This window comes from Macaca mulatta, chromosome 5 (assembly GCF_049350105.2).
Source record: "Macaca mulatta isolate MMU2019108-1 chromosome 5, T2T-MMU8v2.0, whole genome shotgun sequence".
Taxonomy (NCBI): domain Eukaryota; kingdom Metazoa; phylum Chordata; class Mammalia; order Primates; family Cercopithecidae; genus Macaca; species Macaca mulatta.
Window position 1 is genome coordinate 156,425,645 of NC_133410.1, and position 15,372 is coordinate 156,441,016.

The 15,372-nt window shown below is 40.7% G+C and overlaps 1 protein-coding gene across 3 annotated transcripts in view; it reads left to right on the forward strand.

Moving 5' to 3' along the window:
• ARHGAP10 (Rho GTPase activating protein 10) overlaps positions 1-15,372 on the forward strand; it is a 333,388-nt gene that overhangs the window by 119,319 nt on the left and 198,697 nt on the right. For all 3 annotated transcript variants that reach the window (XM_015139311.3, XM_078002317.1, XM_078002316.1), the window contains 2 exons: positions 6,505-6,606; positions 13,888-13,998. In XM_015139311.3, coding sequence (XP_014994797.2) covers positions 6,505-6,606; positions 13,888-13,998 — 213 coding nt within the window. The remainder of the gene's footprint in view (positions 1-6,504; positions 6,607-13,887; positions 13,999-15,372) is intronic.

Sequence of the window (15,372 nt, forward strand, 5' to 3'; positions counted from 1 at the left end):
CATTCATGGCTTTCTCCCCATCACCTTGCCAAACAGGAATTGCTCAGCTTTTTGTCCATTCTCCGCATTCTGGGTTTAGGGGTGACAAGCCATAGCATGTGGCTTATGACCCTTATGGACAGAGAGTGCTAAGGCACTGGATTAGTGACTCTGGAGCCACCGCTTAGGAACGAGGTGCCACTTTGCCAGCGTTGGTGCTGCTGCAGTCCTGTGCTGGCCATTCATTTGTGTTCTGACAGGTGTCTCCCAGGCACCCTTCTGGGTCTGACTCAAGTGCTCCATTCTGTGAGGATGGAGCTGAATTCTCATCTCTTTAGAGAGGCTAGAGGAGCTTAAAGGAAAGGGGTGGGTTGGGGTAGGACAGGGCAAATGAAGTGTCAAGTAGGAACGAGTGACACTTGGCGTGGGAGTTAAGGGAGGGTGTGCTTTCTCCCCGCTGGAGTGGGGAGTCCTCACTTAACATTATCAGTAGGTTCTTGGAAACTGAATTGAAGCAAAGCAGCACATAAGGAAGCCAGTTTTACCATGGGCCAATTGACATAAAAGTTAAGTTTTTATGTCATATTTCTGGTCTCAGAAACATCACCAAACTTTTTTTTTGTTTTTGAATGGAGCGGAGTTTCACCCATGTCTCCCAGGCTGGAGTGCAGTGGCATGATCTCGGCTCACTACAATCTCTGCCTCCCAGGTTCAAGTGATTCTTATCACTCAGCCTCCTAAGTAGCTGGGATTACAGACATGCGCCACCACACCTGGCTAATTTTGTATTTTTATGGAGACGGGGGGGTTTCACCATGTTGGTCAGACTGGTCTCAAACTCCTGACGTCAACATCACCAAACTTCCAAAGACCACTGTTGCGGGAAGTCAGGGACCCCGAGTGAAGGGACCAGCTGAAGCCATGGCAGAACATAAATTGTGAAGATTTCATGGACATTTATTAGTTCCCCAAATTAATACTTTTATAATTTCTTACACCTGTCTTTACTGCAGTCTCTGAACATAAAAGTTGAAGATTTCATGTACATTTATCACTTCCCCAATCAATACTCTTGTGATTTCCTATGCCTGTCTTTAATCTCTTAATCCCATCATCTTTGTAAGCTGAGGATGTATGTTGCCTGTGGACCCTGTGATGATTGTGTTAACCACACAAATTGTTTAAACAGTATGAAATCTGGGCACCTTGAAAAAAGAACAGGATAACAGCGATGTTCAGGGAACAAGGGAGATAACCATTAGGTCTGGCTGTCTGAGAGCTGGGTGGAACAGAGCCATATTTCTCTTCTTTCAAAAGCAAATAGAAATATCGCTGAATTGTTTTTCTCAGCAAGGAACATCTCTGAGAAAGAGAATGCATTCCTAGGGGGAGGTCTCTAAAATGGCTGCTCTGGGGATGTCTGTCTTTTACGGTTGTAGATAAGGGATGAAATAAGGCCTGGTCTCCCATAGTGCTCCCAGGCCTATTAGGACAAGGAAATTCCCTCCTAATAAATTTTGGTCAGGCTGGTTGTCTGCTCTCAAACCCTGTCTCCTGATGTTATCAATGACAGTGCATGCCCGAAACTTCATTAGCAATTTTAATTTTGCCCTGGTCCTGTGATCTTGTCCTGTCCCCATTTGCCTTGTGATATTTTATTGCCTTGTGAAGCAATAAAATGATCTCTGTGACCCACACCCTATTCGTACACTCCCTCTGCTTTGAAAATCACTAATAAAAACTTGCTGGTTTTGTGGCTTGGTGGGGGCATCATGGAACCTGCCAACATGTGATGTCTCCCCCGGACACCCAGCTTTAAAATTTCTCTTTTGTACTCTTTCCCTTTATTTCTTAGACACTTAGGGAAAATAGAAAAGGACTCACATTGAATTATTGGGGGTGGTTCCCACGATAACCACAACACTTTTAATATTAAATATTGAAATAAATGTGAACTATACATATATTTAAGAAAGATTAATAAAAACAAGGTAATCATTTACTCACTTATTTCTGTTCAGGGTCACAGGTGTCTGGAGCCCATCCCAGCAGCTCAGAGTGCAGGGTGGACACCAGCCTTGGACAGGGCATGATCCCACACTCACTTACACAGTACTATTTAGACACGCCGGTGAATTGACCTAAGAGATGTGGGAGGAAATAGTAGGTACCCAGAGAGTACCCACGCAGGCTTGGGAGAATGTGCAGACTCCACATGGACAGTGGCCCTGGCCACGAATTGGTTTTTATTTTTCCCTTATTAATGTAATAATGAAACGATGCTATTCAAGGACCTGCCATATTTAAGTTTATCTCTAGACGAGTCCAACAGTAAACATTATTTGATTTTATAGTTTGAAAATAAGCCTTTTCCATCTCCTCATCCTAAACAATTGGAAAATGTAGAAAATTCAAAAAAAGTCATCTAGTAACAAAAAAATTCTTTCTTCTTCTAAAGCAAAATAATCTAGTACCCTACAGAAAAATGGGCAATTCACAATTACGTTTAAACTTTTATGAATTCTTTGTGTTCTTTATCCACCTTTCAGTGGAAGCATTAATGTGTTTTTTGCAAAAAAAAAAAAAAAAACTGCTTCATGAAGGATATATTTTGTATTACGAATGTTTCCCTATGTTCTTACATATTGGTTGTAATCCTCCCTCTTTTGCTGTGTGCCCTTTGCTTGATTATTGTGATTTTTTTTTTTTTAATATTTACAAGTTCTTATAGCTTCTTCCATTTCTTTTTTGCTTAGATCCTTCTCTGTTCTGAGATTTGTTGAAAATATTCTCTATGGCTTCATTGTTTACTTGTGACTCTTTCAATCCATCTGGAATTAATTTTGATATGAGATGAGGTTCTCTGTCTGCTTCACAGTAGTTAAACAGTCATGCCAGCACCAATAGTTGAATCGTCTCTTCCTTTTTTTAACCCAGTGATTTGTAATGACAAATTTCTATTGTTTTTACCTCAAGATCTGGTTATTTGAATTGTGGTTCTTAGGTTCTTCTCTTCTACCATTTATACAATGTATATCTTTTTTGACCCATAATGCTGTTTTAAGTAGTAGCTCTACTTTTAAAAAAAGTTTTGCCTGTGCAATTTTATAACAGATTAGAAAGCTGACTTCTACCATATTCAACTTATAAATTTTGTTTGGCTTCCTCTTGTTGTTACAATTAAAAAAAAATGTGTCACCACCATAAAGATCATTGGAGTTTTCAGCAGTTCCAGAGAAATCAGAAGACACGGCCAATGTACTGGGTCTGTGTTCTCACAAGGCAAAAATGTTCTGGTGCTGAGGAATGGCTGCCTTCTTCTCTGGAGTAGACGAGGACTATCTGGTTTTCATTGCCTACCACTCCTGATTGCATTTCTCTCCCAGCCTGTTTCACTCATTAGATTACTGCCTGGCCCAGACTCATTTCAGTTTTTGTAATGTCTAATTTATAAGAAAAGTTTTCATATTGTATTTAACTTGATCCTTGTTGGAACTTTTTGGATTATGCTATTACATTTATATATATTTTTTTCTATAATGCAGTATTGGGGGGGAAAAAACTCCATTCTTTATTGACTGCTACTTGAATAGTTTCCTTTGAAATTTGTATTATTTCAGCACAAGAAATCATATGAGCACAAAGAAACAATAATACTCTATAATGACATTAAGAACAAATGCAGGAAGAAATGATTACCTGTATTTTAAGATTCAAAAGCAAACACAGCAGCATTTGTATAATACCATACCATATATGGACAAAGATATTTCTGTTCTAAGCTTGGTGGGTGTGATGTTGTTGTTGTTTCTTGGCTAAATTCTTTCTTCATAAAGGCTTGATGTCTTCTTTTTCTTTCATTCCCAACTTTACTGGCATGTTGATTTTCATAGCTTTCTATTGCTCGGTGTGCTGGGTGTTTTGACTGCTGATTACCATGTCACCCCTTCCTCGGCCCCTTTCTATGATTCAGATTAAATCAAATGAGGTGGTAAAAATGTTTTCCATGTCCCTGGTAAGTACTAGGCTGCAGTGATAGTGCTTCTTAGCGTGTGACCTTGCTTTGCAGCAGTCTTGTGGGCAAATGCAGGGCCCTGACTTCCATTGGTCTTTTGTTTAAATCTGAGAAACAGATGCTCAGAGAATGTTTGTTACAAAGTCACAGAGTAATGAGTGGCTGGGACTGCAGCTTGGTCTTCTGACACCAAATTCAGTGTGTACTTCACAACATCAGCTTTTTTAAATAGTGGACATTTTTAGGTAATGGGCATCTGTTTGTTTCAGTTTATTTTCTGTTAGTTGTTAAAATAGTGGAAGAGCATAATGAAAAGCAGAAAAGAGAATTATCAATACCTTGGACTTAAAAAATTGTAAATAAAAAAACCCTACAGCATAAAGAAAAATAAAGTCTTCTGGTCCTGTGTATCAACAAAAGTGACTATTAAGTAAAAGAGGTTAAAATAAAACTTCCTGCTTTTTTTTTGGTTCCATTTCTACACATGGGTGAACCATAGGATCACAGAATTTTAGGTTGGGATCTAAGAATGAGACAGACAGTTAAGGAAAAGTCCCTGATCTTTTTTTTTTTCTTTGGTAAGAAAACTTAGGTTCTGTGTTGTCAGATTTTTTTTCTTTTAAGTTGTGCAGCTAGTTGGTAATTAACCTTGGAGTAGAAAAGGGAAGAAACCTCAGTTTCTGAGCCTCTCCTCCTCCATCAGTGTGGGGGAATTAATTGAGGGTTTTTAGATGACCTGACAGGGGACATAATGTCCTGGGTTTCCAGAAGAACAGTGCGTGGTCCCATGTGGTTAAAAAAAAAAAAAAAAAAAAAAAAACCAAAAGATAAATAAAAGAAGTAGAGAATGAACATGCTTTGTTTAATCTCTTTGCCTAACAGGAAAGAAATCATACAAGAAAAGGCTAGAACTTTTGCTTTGGAAAATACAAATTGGAAAATTAGGGAAGAGAATGTTCCTTTTTTAGGAGGTGTGGAGAGTTAGGGAGAATTTGAAATTAATGGAAACATTTTGACAGCATGAGGACATGGTGTGCTCTCCTTGATACTCAAGAATGTTTATTGAAAATCAAGTTGGCTGGCAGCTTTAGGGGAGACAGCCCGTCTTCTCTGCATTTATAAATGTGTGTACTTGTTTTCTCAAAAAGCTTCTATAGCAAATGGAATGCAAGTATGTCCTAATTCTAGACAGTACCTAAGAAATGTTTGTGATGTTAACCAAAGGGTGAGTACTAGTATGTCAATATTATTTTAGGCCCTGTTGACCTATTTGTATATATTTTAAATAGTGTTACAGAGATCACTGGAAAGGTTTGGGAAAGTAGATGACATTTCTGGTCAGAGAATCTTACTGCTATACAGGTTGATCATCCTGACTCTGAAATCCGATATGCTCCAAAATTTGAAATGACATTACAAGTGGAAAATTGCACACCTGGCCTCTTGGTCTCTGATGGTTCAGTGTACATAAGCTTTGTTTCATGTACAAAATTATTAAAAATATTGTATAAAGTTACCTTCAGGCTATGTGTGATGGGTGGATACAAAACAGAAATGAATTTCATGTTTAGACTTAGGCCCCATCCCCAAGATACCTCTCTTGATATACACAGATATTCCAAAATTCAAAAATATCCAAAAATCCGTACCACTTCTGGTTCTAAGCATTTCAGAGAAGGGATACTTAACCTGTATTCATACTGGACCATTACGGAAGATCTTTCCCGAGATGTTTTTTTTCCAACCCTGATTATGTATTACGATTTTTTGAAAATCTGGAGTAAAACATATTGATTGATTGAGACAGAGTCTCACCCTGTTGCCCAGGCTGGAGTGCAGTGGTGTGATCTCTACTCACTGTAACCTCCGCCTCTGCGGTTCAAGTGATTCTCATGGTTCAAGTGATTCTCGCGCCTCAGCCTCTTGAGTAGCTGGGATTACAGGTGTGCGCCACCACACCCTGCTAATTTTTGTATTTTTAGTAGAGACGGGATTTCACCACGATAGCTGGCTGGTCTTGAACTCCTGACCTCAGGTGATCCACCCACCTTGGTTGGCCTCTCAAAGTGCTGAGATTATAGGTGTGAGCCACCGGTCTATTATTCCATTTTAAATGAATTCCACGTCTGTGCCAAAATCTGGAGCAAGTTTGCTTTTTTAAGCTTTATGTTATTTTTCTTATGTATTCTGTTTCATTTGGTTGGTGAGGGGCGAGTAACGTGGAATTAATTCTTACTACTGCTAAGTATGAAGAACTGAAAAATAACATAGGCTTGGAAAAAAGTCCATTAAAGGAAGAAATAAAAGTGTCTCTTCTGTCCTAATGCTGTCTTGATGATTAAGCAGTAAGCTTGGTACTGATATGTTTTTTTTAGATAGCTTTGTCACATTCAGAGTGGTGCTTTGTTCTATTTTCAGATATTTTTCATAATTTGAGCTTCCCAGTGGATTAACTATGTGTGTCCTTTCGTTTCTGTTTAACCATGTTTTTTTTTTTTTTTTTTTTGTAGGAAGAAAAAAAGAAGTTTGACAAAGAGACAGAAAAGAATTATAGTCTAATTGATAAACATTTGAATTTATCAGCAAAAAAGAAAGACTCACATTTACAAGAGGTATAATTTTTTATTTTTCTGTTAAGTTTTCAAAATTTAATAAGCAATACATGTCTTTTAAAAATGTGCTTTACTGTTGATAACTTTTCATCTGGCATTATATAGAGATAACAAAAAGTGAACAGATAGTGTCATAAATTAAGAAAAAAGTCCTTGTGAAACAAGACAAAATAATACGTCTTATAGCGATTACTGAGGTATGGATTTGTAGTAGTAAAATTTTTGTTTCTGAGTATTATTTTACAGGAACATAACTTTAAACCAGCATTAGTGAAGAACAGATATATTATTTGCAGGAATAAATCAATTAATTGGCTTTCAGGAGTTCTTGAAGAAATGAATTGAATTTAATAAGCTCTTATGCCATTATGCATTTATGTGAAGGCAGCATTAATCTTATTTAATGCTGAGGATTCAGGAAATTCAGCTTCGTTGGAAAGGGAGCATCTGTTTTACTTGTATTAATAGACTCATTTATTTCGGAGGCAGCCATATATAAGCAGGAAGGAATTTATATTTTATTTTTCATTTTCTCGTTGTTTATTTCTAAATCCCCTGCCATTTGTTTCTCTCACTCACACACTTGGATGGAAACTCAGTTGTTTACAATTCAAAACATAATGCTTTTATTAAAAATAATGCTGTTTGCCATTGTTAGTATTTTGTCTGATCCCACAAAAATTGTATTTTTTTCCCTTGTTTTTTAACACATAAGGAATCTGGGCATTATGTACTACTGTCATAAACACTTGCTAAAGTATTATCAAAATGACACAGTATTAAGTCTTGTGTAAACCTGGATTATATTTAAATGTCAGCTATGTAGTTACACACTCTGTGTGTGTATGGTTGGTTCGACATCCACATGTGACTTTTTCTTTTGTCTCTCTAATGCCTTTGACTGACATTTGGATGGCACTTGACAGTTCATAAAAGAAAAAGGAGCTTTTACACCACTTCATCCTTACTGCTTTTACTTTGGGTAGGGCCCTGTTCTCTACTTGTTGCATATTATTGTGTGCTCCCTCATCTCCTGCCCTCTGTCAATTTTGAGATGATAGCTGCAGCTTTTACAGACCCCCTTTATGCTAGCAGTTCTCTACCTCTGCTCTCACCTCCATTTTCAGGTATCCTAAAAAAGATTTTCATTCCCCAAGTAAATTTCCAAATCCACTTCACTTTCTCATTAGGTATCTCATTTTAAACTTTTCTTAGGCAACATCTTTGGAGTCACCTTGGCCCTTTCTCTTACGCCTCCCATCTAGTCCATCAGTATGTCATCTTTAGTTCCAGAATATAATCTGAGTGTATCCACTTCTCATGACTCGCTCTTCTCCAAACCCTCCTAATGGCTTCTCCAGAGGCCCCAGGGCCCACAGGATGCTGTGTGTTCTGCACCCAACCCAGCTGGGGTCAGCATAGTATGTACTGAGGGCCATGGCATTTGTTTTCCTTCTGCTTGGTATGTTTTCAACACGCATCCATGTGTCTCAAACCTTCAAATACTCTTCCAAATACCCTCCACTCAGAGGTCAGTTTATTAAAAGTTTTTCCTGACCTTCTTATTTAGAATGTCCCCTTTACTCTGCTTTATATTTTTTTCATATTCCTTTTTTTTTTGAGTTGGAGTTTCACTCTTGTCGTCCAGGCTGGAGTGCAATGGTGAGATCTTGGCTCACTGCAACCTCCGCCTCCTAGGTTCAAGCGATTCTCCTGCCACTATCTCCTGAGTAGCTGGGATTACAGGCGCCCACCACCGCGCCCGGCTAATTTTTTGTATTTTTAGTAGAGACAGGGTTTCATTATGTTGGCCAGGCTGGTCTAGAACTCCTGACCTCAGGCGATCCACCTGCCTTGGCCTCCCCAAGTGCTGGAATTACAGGCATGAGCCACAGGGTTCAGCCTATTTTTTTTTCATGGTCTTATAACCGTTTTGACATACTGTTCATTTATTACGTGGCTTCTTCCACTAGAATGTAAGCTCCTTGAAGGCAACAACATTGTCTTATTCAGTGTTCTATCTTCAGTGCCTAGAACAGTACCTCTTAGGGAGTAGGTACTTAATGTATAGTTATTGAATGAACAAGTGTGGAGATGGTTGTACAGTGAGCTAGGGCTCCAGTAATTTATCAGTCCCAAAGATAATTCACCTCCAGAAACATGAAGAGATCCTAAAGATGAATAATTTGTTTCATTTAAATTACATACACTTTTTTATCTTGCTCTGTTTGCTCTTTACAAACTTATGTGCTCACACTGAAACAGCCTTCTATTTTAAGTGTAAAGCCCTTAATAGGGGGTATGATTTTTGAAGGGGAAAATGTTAGGTTTGGATATTCATTACTTTTGGCAGTGGTTAATGTAATGCTAATTTTCAGTGAATTGAGATGCTCAGGAGATTGTAAAAGTTGCAGAGAATGATACTGAACAAAGGCTTAGAAACATACATAATTCATTCTCTCCTCTTGTTTCAATTGAAAATAACAGGAGATGGCTGGGTGTGGTGGCTCATGCCTGTAATCCCAGCACTTTGGGAAGCCGAGGCAGGTGGATCACAAGGTCAGGAGATGGAGACCATCCTGGCTAACACGGTGAAACCTTGTCTCTACTAAAAATACAAAAAAATAGCCGGTGTGGTGGTGGGCGCCTGGAGTCCCAGCTGCTCGGGAGGCTGATGCAGGAGAATGGTGTGAACCCAGGAGGCGGAGCTTGCAGTGAGCTGAGATCGCGACACTGCACTCCAGCCTGGGCGACAGAGTCAGACTCCATCTCAAAAAATGAATAGAATAGAATAGAATAGAATAGAATAGAGAATAGAATAGAATAGAATAGAATAGAATAGAATAGAATAGAATAATGATCAGGAGAGAATTGGGCATGCACCATACTGGCTATTTTGGCAGTTCTCTGAGGCCTTGCTACTATACCTTTATGTTTATTGGGCATAATAGCTTCTACGTCCATCCACACCCTTACATTCTACTTAACAGTTGTACAGTAACAGGTATTGGATATTTGAGAAAATTCCATTTCTATTTTTGAAGTCTATTTTTTCTTCCTAAGTAGCCAAATGATAATATTTCAGTGTAATAATAATCTACTTGAGAAGCAGATTCCCTGAATAACTTTGTGTGAGACTTGTCTACTTTCTTACATATATTTACAGCTGGAAAGACTAGAAATTAGTTGATAATCAAAGCGAAATTGTGTATTTGTTAAAAACTAGTGATTTGCTTGGAGTTGTACAATGTATAGTGATTGCCTTTTAGATTCATTTTTAAAGGTCAGGCTGAAGGAAATCATTTTATGACCCTAGTTACAACTTGGACGTCCATGGCATTCTTGTAAGAGAGGGCTCTTGTCATGGGATCTTTAGGGTGCAGAAACCTTTGTGGCTGGTGATGCGTTTGCCTGAGTTTTGCTCTGGCCCGCTGGGCTTGTTCTGCCAGCTCTTCTCGGCAGGCTGCGCTGGGCTTGTGCTACTGGCCTGGATCTCATGCCTGCCAAAGGCGAGTCAGGCATGGAGTGGCGAGGGGTTCGTGAGTGAGTTCAGGGTCTGGCCACTGTGTGCAGCCAGGCATGCCGACCATGGTGGGGCAGGCAGCTCCAGGCACAGGCACCGGCTCCGTGCAAGGCTGTGGCTAGACCAGGCATACTGCAGGTCGCTTCCATTGTGGGCACGGTGGCACCTGGAAACTTACAGACACCAGGAACCACAGAGCCCCAAAGAGGGTGTCACAGCCCTGGCTCAGGGAGCCCCTAGGTCTGGGCTCCCTGAAGGACCACAGTTCTTCTCTCCTTCTCATTGCCCACAATGTGGCGAGCAGGGGAGGGGGAGGTTCACTCCTGTTTGTGTTACAGCTCCTTCAGTCTGGCCATTCCTTGGGTCCCAAGTTCTTGTCCCACATCCAAGAGGAATGAGGTATGCAGACAGTTGCAGGGGTGAGCAAGGTAGAGGGGAACTTCATTGAGCAACAGGACAGTTCTCAGGAGACCTGAAGTGAGTAGCCCTTTTCCACAGGCAGGTCATCATAATGAGTGTCCAGCTCTCAGTGGAGGGGAGACCTCTAGTGTGTAGCTCCTTTCTACAAGCAGGTCATCCTGACTAGTGGAGGAGACCCCCGGGGGTTGCTTCTTCCAACAGCTGGTAGTCCCCATGTCTTTCTGAGTCTGTTTGAGTGCAGGGTTTTTCTGGGCTCAGAAGGGAGGAAGTGTGCTGACTGGTCCATGTGCAGCCATGGGTGGGCCTGGAAAAAGCACCGTAAGTTTTCATTCCCGTCTGCAGACTCCACCCAGAACTGGCAGCCCAGCGGCTCCCAGGCTTCAGGCCATCCTGGCTTAAAGGTGGGGATTCACCAGGGACCTCTCCCTTCCCACCTAGGAACCTGTCTGTCTCCTGCAGCTGTCAACATATCATCTATGGCACCCAAAGTATTTGCGCCAAGAGAAGCCTATAGGCCTCTGTCGAGCTGCTCTCAGCTCCCTGGCCTCCCTCCTGTGCTTGTTGGCATCCAAAGTCCAGAGTGGGCCGAGCTGGAGGTTGGGGGTACTGGGGGCGCTGGCATGTCAGCACCACCCTAGTGCACACATACCCGGCCGGGTGGCAACAGTACCTAGGCTTGGCTACAACTTTGCTCCACACTGGATCAGGTGCTGGGAGCGAGGAGAAGCCAGAGAGCAGGAGCAGGCACTTCTCGAGTCTGCTGGCGGAGCAGTGGGCCTTCCCCGGCCCCCAAGAGCATGGGGATGCCCTGACCCAGAGCTGTGGCCGTGTGGCGGCAGCTGTGTCTGGGAACATGGGGCTCCTGCCCTGACAACTCCATAGAAGTCGGGACTCCTGCCTGTTTCTGGCCCCCGTGGGTACCATGGTGTGCGCAGCCCTGGCCACACTTTGCCCTCTGCAGCTGGTGTCCCCACAGCGGCTGCTCCAGACTGTCCGCTACTGCCATCACTGCCACTGATCCCAGGGATTATGGTGAGTTAATCATGGAGCATGTGGCACAACAGTTCTGGATTTTCAGAACGTTAAGGGGGTGGTGATAGAGGTTGACTGGTAATGCAAGGGTCATTACGGTAGCAAGAACAACCAGGAGAGAGAATTTGCTAAACGATAAAATCAAATTGATAAATCTGATGCTGGTATAAATTTCTTCAAGGGCCTTTCCAGTAATGACAAATGAGGAAACCATCCTCCTTATGTCTTTATTTTGTTAAATACTCAACAAAATCACTGTGTTTTTGCTGGGAGATGTGCCAACTAACTGCTGATGGCTGAACTATCAAACTCTGGTTATTGGAGGCACAAAAATATGATTCAGAGGAGTGTTAAGTAGAAATTCTCATTTTAGCTTAGTAATATATATTAAAGTGTTTGCTGAAATGTTTTTTATTACGTTTTGAAATGTGTTGTTTCAAATGTATTACATGCTTTTCAAAAACACATTTTTGGTTATAAAATATATGAATAAAATTTCAATAAAATGTATAATTTGATTGTAAAGTATATGGCTCAGTAGTATTAAGTACATTCACATTGTTTTGCAACTATCACCACCATGCATCTCCAGGGCTTTTTCAAAAATCTTCCCAGACTGCACCTCTGTACCTGTTAACAATAACTCTCCATTCTCCCCTGCTCCAGCCCCTGGCAGCCATCATTCTGCTTTCAGTTTCTATGAATTCGACTACTCTAGGTGTCTCATATGAGTGGGATCGTATAGTATCTGTCCCTTTGTGACTGGTTTATTTCACTTAGCCTGATGTACTCAAGGTTCATCCATGTCATAGCATGTATCAGAATTTCCTTCCTGTCTAAGGCTGAATAATATTCTGTTATACATATGAATCGGCTACATTTTATTTACTCGTCTGTCTCTCCGTCCGTCCGTCCGTCCGTCCGTCCATCCATCCATCCATCCATCCATCCATCCATCCATCCATCCATCCATCCGTGGGCATTTGGGTCACTTTCCCCCCTGCTGCTATGAACAGGGGTGTACACATATCTGTTCCTCTGCTTTTAGTTCTTTCGGGTATATGCCCAGCTATAGAATTGCTGGGTCATGCGGTAATACTATTTTGAATTTGAGGGAAAAATTTATTTTAATTTTTTGTTGGGAGTTGTGCCTGTTAACTGCTGGTAGCTGAACTATTGAATTCTGGTTGATGAAGGCACAAAAATGCGATTTTGAGGAGCGTTAGGTAGAAATTTTCAGTTTAGCTTAGTAACACATTGTATTTCAATATTATTTTACTTAAAGCACTGTTTTTCACAGTGCTTGTACCGTCTTGCATTCCCACTAATGATGCACAGGGGTTGCAGTTTCTTGACGTCCTCACCAACACCACTACTTTTATTTTTTGGATAGTAGCCACCCTAGTGGGTGTGAGGTGGCATCTCATTGTGAGTTTGATTTACATCCTAATGATGAGCGATGTTGAGTGTCTTTTCATGTGCTTATTGGCCTTTTGTATATCCTCCCTGGAGAAATGCCCAGAAAAATATTTTTAAGAGTAAAATTAGCTAAGTTAGGAAAAATATCACATGATGCCTAGTAAGAATGGTTTCTTGGACATGAGTTCTCTCTCCACTATTCTCTGTGGAGTCATGCTCTTCTAGTTCCTTTCTAGTTAGACAAGCTAAGCTGGAAGCTTTTTTTGGAATAGCCTCCTGACCAGCTGGTACCCGCTTCCCTCCCAGGGCATGAGACGTTGTGAGGGCTGCAGATGGGCATCCAGCCCTGGCCCGCCTTTGAGAGCTGGGTTCTTGAGATGCTGCCATGGCTGGCTCCTCACCTGCCGCCATCACTCCCTGAGTGCTGAGGTGCTGGCCTCTTTCTCAGGCAGACTTTGTTCTTAAAGGATTTGTTCATAGAAATGTTTGTGGATTGTGATTGCATGTGGTTCAGCCTTAGGGCATCAGTTGTGGTTGGGGTGAATTTTTCATGAAGAGAAACCTCTTTGATCTTCAGTTCTTGCAGGTCAACCTCAACATACAGAGTAGGAGTCACAAACTTTTTCTGCAAAGAAACTGATAGTAAATATTTTAGACTTTTGTGGACCATAAAGTTCCTGTTGCACCTGCTCAATTCTGCTGTTGCAGCAGGAAAGTAGCTGCAGACGATACCTAAATGAATGATTGTGCCTGTGTTGCAATACTTCATTTACAAAATCAGGCAGCACAACGTATTTTGGCCCATGGACCACAGTGTGATGACCTCTGATGTAGAGTTTCACTTTTCACCATCTCCAGTTTGCCTAACCTCTGTGATTCTAACATAGGCAGATATCCAAGTGGAGCAGAACCGGCAACACTTCTATGAACTGTCTCTCGAGTATGTGTGTAAGCTGCAGGAAATCCAAGAACGAAAGAAGTTTGAGTTTGTGGAACCTGTGAGTATTATTGCCAAGTTGTTTGCTGGTGGATTTTTGCAATATAAGATAAGTATTTATCTTCCTAGGTCTGATTTTTGGTTTATAGTTATTAGAGGCCATAGTGCATAAACATGAAAGAGACATATTGAAAAGGGCAAACACAGCCATGAATTCAAGGAATTGCCTCTAAATCAGTGTTTCTCAACTGTATTTGCACTGCAACACGTAATATTCCCATTGCTACATGATCTCAAGGAAAGCAAACAAGTGCAGTTTCTGCTACCTTAGCCTATAGCTCTGTCTTTAAAAAGTGTCTCTGAAATAATTTATAGTAGAATGAGTGAACATGGGTTGTTTATACCAGTTCAAACTTTGGTACTTTAAACAATTGTTTGTAATGTAACTTCAAACACAACTCATAATGCTTATGGCAATCTAAGTTTAGAAGCAGGATGTGGAACATTTGAGACAATTTTATGAGTTACTCTGACATTTCTTTTTAGTTACTTTAGAAACACATGATCTTTGTGATTATATAGATGTTTTCTAGTAGCTTCGGTTGTTTATTTATGAAGATACATGCACATAAATATATATAACATAATGTAAAGGATATTTCATGTGGATTTCAGCAAAACAGGAACTCATTTTCAGGATTCATTTTAATTTTAATATCAACTTGTTGAATGGTTTCTTTTTCTTAAACAGCTTTATTAAGATAACATTCACACGCTACACAATTTACCCATAGTGTGTATGGTTTATAGAAACAAGAATAACCAAGTAATGATTAAAAATGAGCATTTGTGGAGCTATGGTTTAGTTGCAACGATAGTCATTAACCTAAACTAGTAAAGTAAACCTGCTCAAAAGCTTTCTTTTTATGTGAAATAACAGTAATGGCCTGCTTTATTGGGCATTTATAATGCTCAGTTGCTGTTCAAGTCATTGTTCTAAGTGTTGTACTGAACTCATTAGTCCACACTATTACTCAATGAGGAGGTAAGGAAATAGAAGTAGAGAAAGGTTGAATAATTTGCCCAAGGTCCCGTAACAAGTCATGGCTGATGTTGGGAATGGAGCCTGCTGGGCATTTGGTGTCACAGCCCCAGATTCCTAACCACCCACGGTGTGGCATTTGAAAGAAAATGAATCTCAACATTTCCTTAACTCTCTCCCCAAATCACTTCTCTTCAGTTTAGATTTATTGACTCACATGTGGAGCAGAGGCAACAGCTCTCTAATTAGAGACAGGTTGGGAGTTGGTAGAAAACTAAAGGTTTAATTACGGGTTTGGGGCTGCCCCTGGCAAGTCATGGAATATCTTTGTCAACAAAACACAGGGGTTGCACTCTGTTGGATGTGGCTGGGGAGAGTCTGGAGCTCTTTGAT